General features: G+C 66.7%; 2 protein-coding genes across 2 annotated transcripts; one reads left to right on the top strand and one right to left on the bottom strand.

The window, feature by feature from the left end:
* Positions 1 to 3,255: 3,255 nt before the first annotated feature.
* TMEM151A (transmembrane protein 151A) lies at positions 3,256 to 7,181 on the bottom strand. The gene is made up of 2 exons (XM_055141535.1): positions 6,951 to 7,181; positions 3,256 to 5,406 (listed from the first exon to the last, which is right to left on the bottom strand). The coding sequence occupies exons 1-2, from the start codon at positions 7,023 to 7,025 to the stop codon at positions 4,075 to 4,077; spliced, it is 1,407 nt and encodes a 468-aa protein (XP_054997510.1). The 5' UTR covers positions 7,026 to 7,181; the 3' UTR covers positions 3,256 to 4,074.
* A 2,247-nt stretch (positions 7,182 to 9,428) lies between these two features.
* Positions 9,429 to 12,393, top strand: YIF1A (Yip1 interacting factor homolog A, membrane trafficking protein). Its single transcript, XM_004618437.2, has 8 exons — positions 9,429 to 9,641; positions 10,148 to 10,359; positions 10,522 to 10,626; positions 10,721 to 10,799; positions 11,610 to 11,667; positions 11,737 to 11,892; positions 12,032 to 12,125; positions 12,202 to 12,393. Exons 1-8 carry the CDS (start codon positions 9,611 to 9,613, stop codon positions 12,346 to 12,348), a joined length of 882 nt encoding a protein of 293 aa, XP_004618494.2. The 5' UTR covers positions 9,429 to 9,610; the 3' UTR covers positions 12,349 to 12,393.
* Positions 12,394 to 12,599: the final 206 nt, after the last annotated feature.

Raw genomic sequence — 12,599 nt, 5'->3', positions numbered from 1 at the left:
CACACTGTCCCATCTGGGGGAGGAAAGTCGCTTGCCAGCCTGGCTTGGAGCAGGAGAGGGCAAAAGGCACAAAAACTTCATTCTAGCACAGGCCATGTGGCCCGACAGATGACGGCACACGCAGGAGAGATCAGGTGGCGCTGGTGCTTTAAGCAGGGGGCCCTTCCCTAAGGCGGGAGGCCTCGAGTCAAAGAGGAAACGGCTTTACCAGTTTAAACTTTTCTTTTCTTTTTTTTTGGGGGGGAAACTTTGGGGTCACACTTTTGGGCTCCCAGCGATGCTCGGGAGTTACTCCTGGCTCTGCACTCAGAATTACTCCTGGCGGTGCTTGGGGGACCTTATGGGATGCTGGGAGAATTGAACTCGGGTTGGCCGCGTGCAAGGCAAATGCCCTACCTGCTGTGTTATCGCTCCAGCCCCAAACTTTGCTTTTTTGTCTTTTTGGGCCACACCTAGAGGTGCTCAGGGTTACTCCTGGCTGTGGGCTCATGGATCACTCCTGGTGGATTCAGGGGACTCTCTGGGGTACTGGGGATCAAACCTGGGTCAGCCTTGTGCAAGGCCAATGCCCCGCCTGCTCTGCTATGGCTCCGGTCTATAAGCTTTTCTTCTTCGTTCTCAATGGGGTAGAAGTAGGTAATCCAGAGAGGATCCGGGAGCCCCTTTAGTGTCACCAGAAATTCATGCTCTTTTTTTGTTTTGTTTTGGGGCCACATGAAGGCTCAGTGCTGATACTAGTATTACTCAGGGGTTTGGACCCACAGGACAAATGCATGACCCACTGGGCTCTCCAGCCCCAGCCTTACCCACTGGGCTCTCCAGCCCCAGTCCAGGATCTCTCATCCTGGTTTTGGTTTTTGCTTGGGGGCCGTATCTGGAGATACTCAGAGGTTACTCCTGGCTCTGCACTCAGGAATTACGCCTGGTGGTGCCTGGGGGATCGTATGGGATGCCGGGATTCAAACCCAGGCTGGCTGTGTGCAAGGCAAGTGCCCTGCCCGCCGTGCTATCTCTCCTGCCCCCATCCTGGTCTTCTGATCCCACAGCACATGTGTCTCAAGCTTCCCCCTTCTTTTTTTCTCATGTTGGGGATTGAACCCAGGACCTCACACATGCCAGGCAAGCACTGCCCACTGAGCTACATCCCCACACCATCAAAGCTACCTCCTGACCCAAGGTCGGGGCTGGAATCCCAGCTATCATGTCTGCATTCCAGTCTGGATACAGGATGAGGTAAAGCGCTTGCCTTGCATGCAGGTGGCCCGGATTCCACCCCCAGCACCGCACACGGTCCCCTGAGCACCACCAAGAGTGTTCCCTGAGCACAATCAGGAACAGCAGGTGAGACTCAAGCCCTCTTCTCCCTACCCCGCCCCCCCCGCAAAAAAAAAAATTGGAAACTGACTCCACCAATATCGTTTCTATTTCAAGAAACATTAAGCTGCACCTAGGTGTGTGGGCGGCTGGGAAGGTTGCCTTAGCGACTCTGACCTCTGAAGGGAAACCAGGGTGACACTCTGATCTGGAGGGGGCGGCGGGGAAGGGCCAGTGGCTATGTGGCAGTTGTGGGTGATGTTAGCGCATGGTGGAAGAGGGGAGGGGAGGGGGCCATGGCGCCCCCTGCTGGCGGCAGAAGAGAGATGGGGCCGTGGCGCCCCCTGCCGGCGGCCTCCTTAATGTTTGGTACGGGAGGGTTTCCATGGAAGTGGCTTTTCAACCACTTGTGTTCCCAAACTAAGAGGAGCGGTGGGCTGATGACCACAGGGTGTGACGCTCTCCATTCCCCACCTTGGCCCCAAGCAGCTTAATTTTGTTCAAAATCTGAGTGCAGGGGCTGGAGCCATAGCACAGAGGACCGGGTGCTCGTCTTGCTTACGGCCAACCCAGGTTCTAACCCGGCTTCCCATATGGTGCCCTGAGCCCCGCTGGGAGTAATTCCTGAGTGCAGGGCCTGGAGGAACCCTGGAGCACCGCCAAGTGTGAGGGGGAAAGTCTTGGAGACGGAGAGAAAGTACTGATAGATGAATAGTGGGAAGGGCGCCTTGCCTTGCACATGATTGGGGTTCAATCCCCATAGGGTCCCCCACGGACTGCCAGGAGTGACTCCCACACGCAGAGCCTGGAGTAACCGCTGAGCACCTCTGGGTGTGGCCCCCAAACAGAAACAAAATCTAAATGCAGCTTTGACCTCATCATCCCCTACCAGCCCCTTTCCTGAGCTCTCGGATGCCCATTTAAGCCTGAGGGTTTGCTGTAAAGGCCCACGTGGACTCCACTTAGCTCCGTGCTTCTCCCATTCGGCTTTCTGCAGACCCCAGACCCAGGCTCTCCCACTCCTGGGACAGCCTGCATTCTGTCTCTGCCTGGGGACCCCCATCACTCTCGGCACCATTCTAGGCCCTTGTTGGTGTCTTCTTTAGTTTTGAGGGGGTGAAGCTCAGGGGTTACTCCTGGCTCTGCACTCAGGAGTTACTCCTGGTGGTGCTCAGGGGACCATATGGGATGCCGGGGATCTAACCCAAGTCGGCCGTGTGCAAGGCAAATGCCCTACCCTCTGTACTATCACTCCAGCTCCTTATGGTTTTTTTTTCTTTTTGGGTCACATCTTGACGATGCACAGGGGTTACTCCTGGCTCTGCACTCAGGAACCACCCCTGGCGGTGCTCAGGGGACCATATTGGATGCTGGGAATCGAACCCGGGTTGGCCGCGTGCAAGGCAAATGCCCTACCCACTGTGCTATCGCTCCAGCGCCCCCCCCCTTTTCTGGTATTTTTAAACAAATCTGAAGAGGATGTTTGGGTCCGGAGAGACAGTTGAAGGCAGAACACAGGCTCTGCATGAAAGAACCCTGGTACCCATCCCCAGCACCACACATTCATGAGCAACCGCCAAGGAATAACCCCCAGGCACTGAGCTGAGAGTGACCCTTGAGCACTGCCTGAGGGGCCCCCCAGCCCCCAAAGAAAGAACAAACAGGACGCCTCTCTTTGTAGATGTTGTTGCTACTTTGGGGCCACATCTGAGTCATTCCTTGGGGGTCCCTGGGGACGGCGATCCCCCCTGAAGCTCCTGCCAAAGCTCTGAGCCTCCAATGTGACCCAGGCCAGACCCCCGGCCCTGCTCCGTGCCTCAGGCCCGAGTCTGAGGCCCAGGCAAGTAGGGACGCCTAAGAGTTTCCTCGCTCGGGAGGGCAGGCAGGCGCCCACCCCCCACCCTGGATGCAGGCACCGCCAGGAACCGCGCAGGACACACCTTCCGGCTCACACCTTTATTTCAGCTGTAGCTCTTTGTCCCCCTCCACCCCCCCGCAGCCCCTGGGTGGGGAGCCCCGGCTGGGAGGAAGGGGCCACACTCTCCTCTCCTGGGCAAGCCCCGCAGGAAGAATCAGGGGCGCCGGCCGGGAAGGTGAAGAGCAGCGAAGGGGCGCGATGAGAGGGCGAAGGCTGGAGGGCGTGTGCGTGGCTGACATGGATGTAGGCTGCAGGGGGCAGGAGCGGGGATGCAGCAGAGGGGCCCTGGGAAGGACCCCCAGGATGAGGGGCACCAGGGAGCACTGGGGGGAGGGTGGTGTGAGGTTGTACCCCGGGATCCAGGCTCTCAGGAGGGTATGGGGACCCATGGTATGGGGACGTCTGATCCGGGGTTGGTGGCCAACTGAGGTGACAGGCGGGACAGGTGGGCTGAGGGGGGGGAGCAGGGCCATGGCTGTGGGGGGTCCCCTCGCCGGCCCAGGGGGGGCAGGACCCCAAACCACCAGCTTGTGCTTCTTGGGGGCAGGCGGGCGCCCTTCAGGCCTCAACCATGCAGGAGGGAGTCCGCGAGTGGCCCGGGGACTCGGCCCAGCGCGCCGTGGCCTTCCGGCCGCTTCCTCCCCATCCAGCCCGAGTCTGCCGTCCGGGGAGGGAGGTCAGAATGTGGGGTGCCGGGGGCAAGCCAGGCCGGTGGTGCTCAGACTCAGCGGGACAGGGTGCCCCCGCCGCACCCCAGTCTGTGCGTGAACCCCACCCCCGCCCCCCACCCCCCGGGGCCGGCTCCCCTCCTGCTGCGGAGCCCGGGGTGGGAGGGGCCCGTCTCAGAGCGCGCCCTGCCCGTCCCCCCGGCACCCGCTGTCCCCGTGCACGATGAGCACGGGGAAGTACAGGGCCTCCTCGTAGCACGGGGGGCTTTCCAGGGGCTCCGTGTCCTCCCCGCGGCGCCCCAGGGGGCCCCCGCTCAGGCTGCGGAAGACGCCCGGGGTGGCCCGGCCCCCCGCGCCCAGCGACAGGCGGCTGCGGCTGAAGGGCAGGCGGGGCGCGCTGGGCCGCGCGGGGGGCAGAGAGTTGCTGCTGAGCGAGCGGCGGCAGCGCTGGCAGCCGCGCAGGTAGGCGCCCGTGCTGGCGCCCATGACCACGGCCTCGGAGTAGCTGGGCACCAGCTGGCGGTTGGAGCAGATGTGCCACTCGAGCTCGGTGAAGTCCACCGTGGCCACGCGAGACAGGGGCGGCCCGCTGGGCCCCGCGCCGGGCGGCGGGGAGCCGGCGCCGAACAGCTTCTCCACCTGGTAGTGCACGTGGGCGGTGCCGTAGGCGGCCACGACGCGCAGCGGCCACGACAGCGTGGCGGCCGACACCAGCCAGAAGACCCAGGCGCGCGCGTACCACGGCGGGCGGCGCGGGTCTGCGAACACCATGAGCGAGTCGCGGAAGTCCACGTCCTTGAGGTGCAGGCCCTCGCGCGCCTCCAGGTAGTCGTCCAGGCCCTCGTTGGCGCCGAAGAAGCGCGCACGCTGCGTCAGGTACGACGCCTCGGCCTCAGCGCTGCCGAAGCTGAAGCACTTGGTGAAGCGCAGCCGCGTGGCCGCGTGCTCCGCCAGCCCCACCAGCTCCTTGGACACGTCGCGCACGCCGTGCGCCGAGTAGTCGAACTCGCCGCGCACCGTGCGGCTGTCGGCGCGCTCGTGGTACACCTGCGTGGTGGTGTAGGCGTCGCCGTTCCGGTAGCGCGTGACCTGGCGGGTGCGGCGCACGTAGTGGTAGCTGGTGGCCTTCCACCACACGCACGGCGGCGCCTGCTGCAGCCGGCGGATCAGCGCCAGCACCGTGTGCGCGTCAGTGCGCGGCGCCTGGCACGCGCGCACGTGGCAGTGCCAGCACTCGGCCAGGTACAGGAGGTAGAGCAGAGAGACGAAGGCCAGCGGGATGTACAGGTAGCCGTCCGAGCAGGGGCTAGCGGGGTAGGTGGGCGGCGGGCCCCCCGCCCCGCGGGCCAGCGCGGCCTCGGGCCCGAGGACCAGCCGTGGCACGGTGGCCAGGCGACACCAGGCCACCACGGCGCCGCAGGCGTGGATGAGCAGCGTGAGGAGCAGACACTTCCAGTGCGACTCCCGGCAGAGGGAGCCTCCGAGGGACTGTTTCAGGGGCCGCTGCTGCAGGGGAGGAGAGAGGGCGGGGTCAGGGGGTGCCGCGCGAAGCCTCCCCAAAGCAGGGGGAGCGCGCGCCCCGCGACACGGGGGAGGAAACGGAGGCGCCGCGCTCCTCGCGTTCGAAACCCAGGCCTGGAGCCCGGAACCTTCCCCGCTGGTGTCCCGTGGGTGGCGGCTGTGTGGAGTGCTCAGTCTCTGCCCTCTCTGGGCCTTCAGGGACCCGCTGGGCAGGGCTCAGGGTGCGGAGCCCCGCCCCGCCCCGCCCCGAATCTCCGGCCTCACCTGGGACCCGCGGGGCAGATGCCAGACCGCAGGGTGGGGGTGGAGTGGGGGCTGGAAGGGTGGGGCGGGGTGGGGGGCCACCTGCTGTCACCGAGACCCCTTCCCCAGCCGGGGAGACTCAGCCTTCGGAGTAGGTGAGGGAGGAAGCGGCGGGGCGGGTGAGTCTGGGGGAGCAGATGGAGTTCCGGCCTCCACTCCCCATCTGCGCCGCGAGCGCGGGGGCGGACACAGCTGCGGACAGCGGGGCCCTTCGCCGGCCCAGGGGCTGCTGGCCCCCCACTCCCACCTCGTGTCTATGAGGAAGGGGGGCGAGGAGGAGGAGGAGGAGCGGGGGAGAAGGGCCCCGCCTGGGGCGGGCACGGCAGGGAGGGCGGCGAGGCGCCCCAGAGACCGGCAGAGGTGTGCCCGCCGCCGCGCCTCCCCGAACCCCGCCCGTGCACACCCCGAGGTACCCCACAGGCAGCTGGCAGACGCCAAACACAGATGCCACCTCCGCCGGCATGCGACAGACTCCGGACCTACCTCCGGATGCCCCCACCCAGCACACAGCACACTCGGGGCTCCTCCTGCGCAGAGGGCCGGGGACCCACCAGCCCCTCCGCGGGGTCCCCCCACCGCAGCCCTCCTGGCCCCCTCCGGCGCCTCTCCGTGGCCCCCACGTGCCCAAGGACCCACGTCGCTCCCGACTCCAGGGCCGGGCATGGGGCGTGCGCGCTCTTCCTCCAGCGCCCCCCGAGCCTCTCACCGCAGCGCCCCGCACCCCGCGGGCGGTCTCCCCGATCGGGGCACGGGGGGCTCCTCGGGCGGGGAGAGTCGGCCGCTCCCGCCCCGTTCCCGCCTCCCCCGCTCCGCGCCCGAGCCCCGGCCCCGCTGCTGCATTGCAGGCGCCGCCCCGGCAACCCGCGCGCCGCGGGCCGGGGCCGGGGGGCCTGACCCCGCCGTCTCGGGGGTCGCGGGCGGCGCTGCGGACCCAAGACGCGCGGGGGCCCGGCGCTGACGTCACCGCCGGGCGAGGCGGGGTGAGGGGGCGCCGCCGGTGGGCGTCACCTTCCACCTCGGCCCCCAGCCGCCCCACCCCACCACCCCATCCTCCCCACTCCCGCAGGCCCCTTGACCCGGAGACCCCTCGCAGGGCGCCGAGACCCCCATGACGTCATCGTCCGCAGGGGTCCCGCGACTCCCCCCGGGCCGCGGCCTGGGGCTCCCCGGCTCCCCCCGCGGCCCCCGCCCGGCCTCCCCGCCCCCACCGCCCGCAGCGCCGCTACCTCCTCCCGCAGCGGCTCGCAGTCCGGGACGAGCCCGGGCGCCTCCCCGCCGTCGCCGCCGCCGCCCTCGGGCATGGTGTCCTGGCAGCGGGGGCGGCCCCGGGCATGATAGGGGGGCGCGCAGGCTGCGGAGCGGCCCGGAGGGCGTCCGCTCGGCTCGGCGGCCACGCACGCATCTGCGCCCGCTCCTGCCCCAGCGCGGCGGCGTCGGCGGCCGCGGGGCCCGCCCCGCCCTCCGCTGACCCCGCCCCCGCGGCTCCGGCGGCGCCGCCGGCAGCGCCTGGCACGGCCTCCCCCCCCCCCCCGCACCCCGCACCCCGCACCCGAGCCTCCACGCGGGCCGCGCCAGCCCCCGGCCCCTCTGGCCGCCGCGCAGCGCGACGACCTTGGGCGAGTCCTTGCCCGCGGGGACCCGCGCCTACCCCCACCCCCAGCTTGTAAGCTGACAGGGGGTCTCAAAAATGGGGGGCCCGCGGGGTTCCATCTCCCAGGTGTAAGCACAAATGATCCCACCTGGACCCCACGCCGGAAACCTCGCTCGTGGGGGGGAAATGTGCTGAGCCTCAGAGTGGGCTTGGAGGGGCCAGGCTGTGGGGCCAGGAGGCCCGGGGGGGGGGGCCTGGCTGCTTGACCTCGACTCCCAGCTCAGCGCGCCCACTTGCCGCCTGGGGATGCGGAGGTGCTGGACCCCTGCCCTCAAGGCCTCAGATGGTGGCTCTGCCAGGTTCCAGGGCCCGGGGTTTGTCCCCGGCTGTCCAATCAGCTGGTGGGACTCGGGGAATTGCTCTGTGGTGAACTTTGATCTGTGACCCTCTGCCCCCCACCAAAGGATAACTCAAGACCCCTACCCGCTTGAAGATGGAGCGGAGAGACCCGCTGTGTTTCCCCCAAGTACCCTTCACTGGACACGTATTTACTGGGGTTTTCTCGAAGTTTTCACAACACTGCTCAATGTTGTGATGGAAAGGCTGGGGGGGGGGTGTCTGTGCCAAACTGACATCAGCCCCAGGGGCTGGCGGTGGGAAGGGGAGGGCCCGCTCGGCCTCCACCGCAGGCCAGTCAGGCCGCTCTTATCTGGCTGTCTCAGAGCTGCACAGGGGAAGGGACACTTAAAGGAGAACTAGGACGCGACAAGTGGCTGTGAGGGGGAGGGCATCGCAGGTGGAAGGACCTTCTGGGCAGACACGTCTGCAACTGGACCACGTGGTTAAGTTTGGAGAGCAGGAAGGTCACCGAGAGTAACGGGACACTGAGCATCTGGCTCGGGACCATCACAGAGGGCCGCTGTCTGCTCTCTGGAAAGCAGGAGCCCAGTAGCCGGAAGTCCCCGAGAAAGGAGCAGGGGCCCCCACCCCTCACCCCCTAGAGGGTCTCCAGGATGGCGGGCATGGTCAGAAATCAGGCGGAGAGAAAGGAAGCTGTGAGATCACGAATGATGCTAGGGTCTCATTTCAATAAGACGGCAGGCCCTGCAATGACTCATGAGTTTCACCCACATCTCCAGGAAGAGGTGGCCTGCAGGTACCCCTCCATCCCCAGTAGCCCTTCGCCGCGGAAGAGCCAACTAGACAAATGGGATGCATAACCCTCTCCTAGCTACATACCGTCTAATCGCCAAGACCTCACATCTTCTGGACCTAAGTGGTTTTTTGTTTTGCTTTGTTTGGGGCCACACCCAGCGATGCTCAGGGCTTACTCCTGGCTCTGCACTCCGGGTCACTCCTGGCGGGGTTTGGGAGACCATACTGGTGTCAGGGATCGAACCTGGCTCAGCCAGATGCATACCCGCTGGCCCTAGCCCTAGAGTTTTTAATATGCGCAATGAGCGTGGGCGGGGATGGGGACCCCAGGCTCTCCCGGCAGCAGCCCTTCCCCTTCGGAGAACGGCGGCGGCGAATATAGGATTTTTCAGCACCGGACAGCGGACAGCACCGCGCGGGAGGAGGGGTGGAGGCGGGCGCGAGGCGTCAGCGTCCCTGGGCCGGCCCGGCCCCTCCGTCACTGCCGGGCCGGGCCTCCTACCAATACCTCCGGGGTCGCCTGGGCTTCGCGTCGGCACTAGAGGGCGTTATGGGAACCTGGCAAGAAAACGACCATCGCAGAAAGCGAGGAACCCTGAGAGAAGGGGCTAGGGGGAGCCCCAGTGTCCCCTTTCCTCCTAGAGTACGCCCCGGAGCGAGGGCTCCCCACAGCCTGCAGCCCCCGCCGGCCTCCGCCGGGTCCTTTTCCCGCTGTAGTCGTGGCAGGCGAGCGTCAGGCGCATCACTGCGCAGCCGCAAGACTGGTTCTCACCCTCCTACCTTAGCCTCTCCATTGGCTGCTACCACCGCCTACTAGCCCACGTGCTGTCCAATCCGAGTGTCCCCCTCATTTCTCCGCCCATTTCATACCCGGAAGTTAATTTGGCGAATCCGCTTCAGCGAGAACGCGCCGGCAGCCAATTGGGAGAGGGGAGGGACGAGCCGGCGCTGTCGAAGAGCCAATGGCAAGGCGGCAAGGGGTGACGCCGCGGACATGGCGGCTGCGGTCGGACTGGCCGGGGACGTGTCGGTCTGCTCGCTAACCTCTCTCCGTGCTCGGTGAGCGGAGCAGCTGCTCGTTGGTATCGGTACCCAGGAGGTGGAGCAGCGGGACGTCGGGGAAGAGCGAGCGTGGCAGCCATGGCTTATCACTCGGGCTACGGAGCCCACGGTGCGTGGGGCTAGGGGCGGGCGGGGCGCGGCCGGGCAGGCTGGAGGGGGCTCGGCACGGTCTGCTCTCGCCGCGGGAGAGGGCGGCCGTGGGCCTGCCCGGGCCTGCAGGTGTCATGCGGATTTCTGCCCCGGCTGATTCGACAACGTGTCCCGGACTTTGCCCTCTGGTCCCCAGCCCGAGATCGGGTGAAGACAGCCGGGATCCCGTGCCCGACCCCGGCCAGAACTTGTCTGCCTCGGATCGTGACCTCTCCCCAGGCTCACCCCCACGCCCCCCTCCCGGGGCGGCCCTCCCATCATCTCCGTTTCGCGAAATGTGACTCCCAGACTCGGTTCTGAGATTCCCTCCTTAGAAAAAAAGCTAAATCTTTCCGAGTTGGCGTCCCCTTCACCCGCCCAGCGCTTCCCCGTGGTTCTCCCTCCACCTGTGCGAGGGGAAGGGGCCGCGATCTGATGTCCTGCTTGGTTCTCCTGTCACTTACTCTGGTACCTCCCAACCCACAGGCTCCAAACACAGGGCCCGAGTGGCTCCAGACCCACCTCCCCTCTTTGATGACACGAGCAGTGGTTACTCCAGCCAGCCCGGGGGATTCCCGCCCCCAGGAGCCGAGGTGGCCTTCAACGTCAACCATTTGCTTGGGGATCCAATGGCCAACATGGCTATGACCTATGGCAGCTCCATCGCATCGCAAGGGAAGGACATGGTGCACAAGGAGGTGTGGCCCGCCCCCAGGGCACAGGTGGCAGGTTGTCCAGCCTGGGCTGGGCCCTCCGGGGGTCCCCCCTAAGCACTGCAGCAGGGAAGGAGCCAGCAGAAGACACCCGCCCCGCCCCCCAGACCCGGTGCAGCTCCTCCACAACCCGCTCTCCCCTTTCAGCTCAACCGTTTCGTGTCGGTGAACAAACTCAAGTATTTTTTTGCGGTGGACACAGCCTACGTGGCCAAGAAGCTGGGGCTGCTGGTCTTCCCCTACACGCACCAGGTGAGCGGGCAGGGACAGCCGCTGGCCCCCAGGCGCCCCAGGCTGGCCCCTAGCTCCCAGCACCGTGCCCCTCTCTGCTTGTGTGCCCTGCCAGGACTGGGAAGTGCGCTACAGCCGGGATGTGCCTCTGACCCCGAGCCAGGACCTCAACGCCCCGGACCTCTATATCCCAAGTGAGTCCTGCACACCCACCACTTCCGGGGCTGGTGTATGGAGCGCCTGGCAGTGCCTTCTGCACCCTGGGGATCCGAGCCGGGCACCACGTCTTTCGATCTGGCGGGCAGAGGTGGAAATGAAGGCAGTGGCCCGCAGCAGCCCACCCACGCAGGGCGAGCGCTGTGGAACGAGTGTCCCAACCCCCCGCCCCCACAAAGTAGCACCCCTTGGGGTCCCCACAGCTTCCTGGGCCCACACCAGGCCCTCCTCCATGGGCCTGATTCCTCCCAGGCCCTGGCTTGTGGGCCGTGGTGGGCTAGAGGAGGGACAAAGGTCATGCATCCTGCCATCCCCCGGCCTCTCAGCGCAGGAACTGCTGGGAACTGCTGGCCCTGTCGTGCAGGGAAGCACAGGACTGGAGATGGGGCCGCTGTGGCCGGGGGGCCGTGGGGGAGGGGCAGCTTCTTGCCAGGGGACAGTGGGGGCGAGCGGGGTGGGGTGGGGGGCTGATGAGTTCAGCTCCGGCTCCCACGAGACGAGGTATGCTGGTGGGAACAGGCCGCCTTAGGACCCCCAGCTCAGGTGACTATGTGGCCTCGCAGCCCTCGGGACATCCTGGGGGCGTCCTTGCCTGAGGCCCACGGGGCCCTGTGTGTGGGCCTTGGATGAGCAGTGGCCTTGGCTGCGGGTAGGAGCAGGTGACTTCCGGGGGCAGGGGAAGAATGAGGCGCCCGCAGTGTCGGGACACTGGGGCAGGAAGTGGGGGGGACGGGGGGGGGGGCGCCGGGAGAGGGAAGCGGGCTGACGGCACTTCTGCCCGTCCACAGCAATGGCCTTCATCACCTACGTCCTGCTGGCCGGCATGGCCCTGGGCCTTCAGAAAAGGTGGGTGTCGCCCTGCTTCCCCCTCCCCCCTGCCCCCAGCTCTCGGCTGACGGGGGCCCCGGGCTGCAGGTTCTCTCCAGAGGTGCTGGGCCTGTGTGCGAGCACGGCGCTGGTGTGGATCGTGATGGAGGTGCTGGCCCTGCTCCTGGGCGTCTACCTGGCCACCGTGCGCAGCGACCTGAGCACCTTCCACCTGCTGGCCTACTGCGGCTACAAATACGTGGGGTGAGCACCCCCCCCCCCGCCCCGGGACCCCCAGTGCTCGGCGGGCTGGGTTGGGCCCTCCCGGCTCCCGGGAGGCCCCAACTGGGCGGGGGGCTGGGCCTGGGCCCCGAGGGTCTCCAGCCGTGCGCCTGGTCCGCAGGATGATCGTCAGCGTGCTCACGGGGCTGCTCTTCGGCAGCGACGGCTACTACGTGGCCCTGGCCTGGACCTCGTCAGCCCTCATGTACTTCATCGTGAGTCCGGGGCGTGGCAGGGGGCGGGAGCCGGGGACGCGGCCCCTCCCCCCGCTGCATCTCCCCTCTCTTCCAGGTGCGCTCCCTGCGGACAGCCGCCCTGGGCCCCGACAGCATGGGGGGCCCCGCGCCCCGGCAGCGCCTGCACCTCTACCTGACCCTGGGCGCGGCGGCCTTCCAGCCCCTCATCATCTACTGGCTCACCTTCCACCTGGTCCGGTGACCCCCGCCCCGCACATTGAAGGCGTAGTTTCCGTCACTGCGTTTGACCCGTGTTTCTGGGGCTAGGGGGGAGCAGCGGCACCTCCCACCCTCTGCTCGGGGGCTGGGCAGGAACGGCAGACTCTGCAGGACCAGCTGTTTCTCCGGGCTGGGAGAAGGGGCGGCGCGTTTGTCTGGGGGGGTTCTCTGTTCCACGCCTGGGCAGTGCTCAGGGGTCACGCTCAGCAGCACTTGGGGACCATATGGTGTTGG

Source organism: Sorex araneus, chromosome 6 (assembly GCF_027595985.1).
Source record: "Sorex araneus isolate mSorAra2 chromosome 6, mSorAra2.pri, whole genome shotgun sequence".
In the NCBI taxonomy this organism is placed as follows: Eukaryota; Metazoa; Chordata; class Mammalia; order Eulipotyphla; family Soricidae; genus Sorex; species Sorex araneus.
Note: the sequence above shows the minus strand (reverse complement) of the source record. Positions and strands in the feature narration are given on the sequence as shown.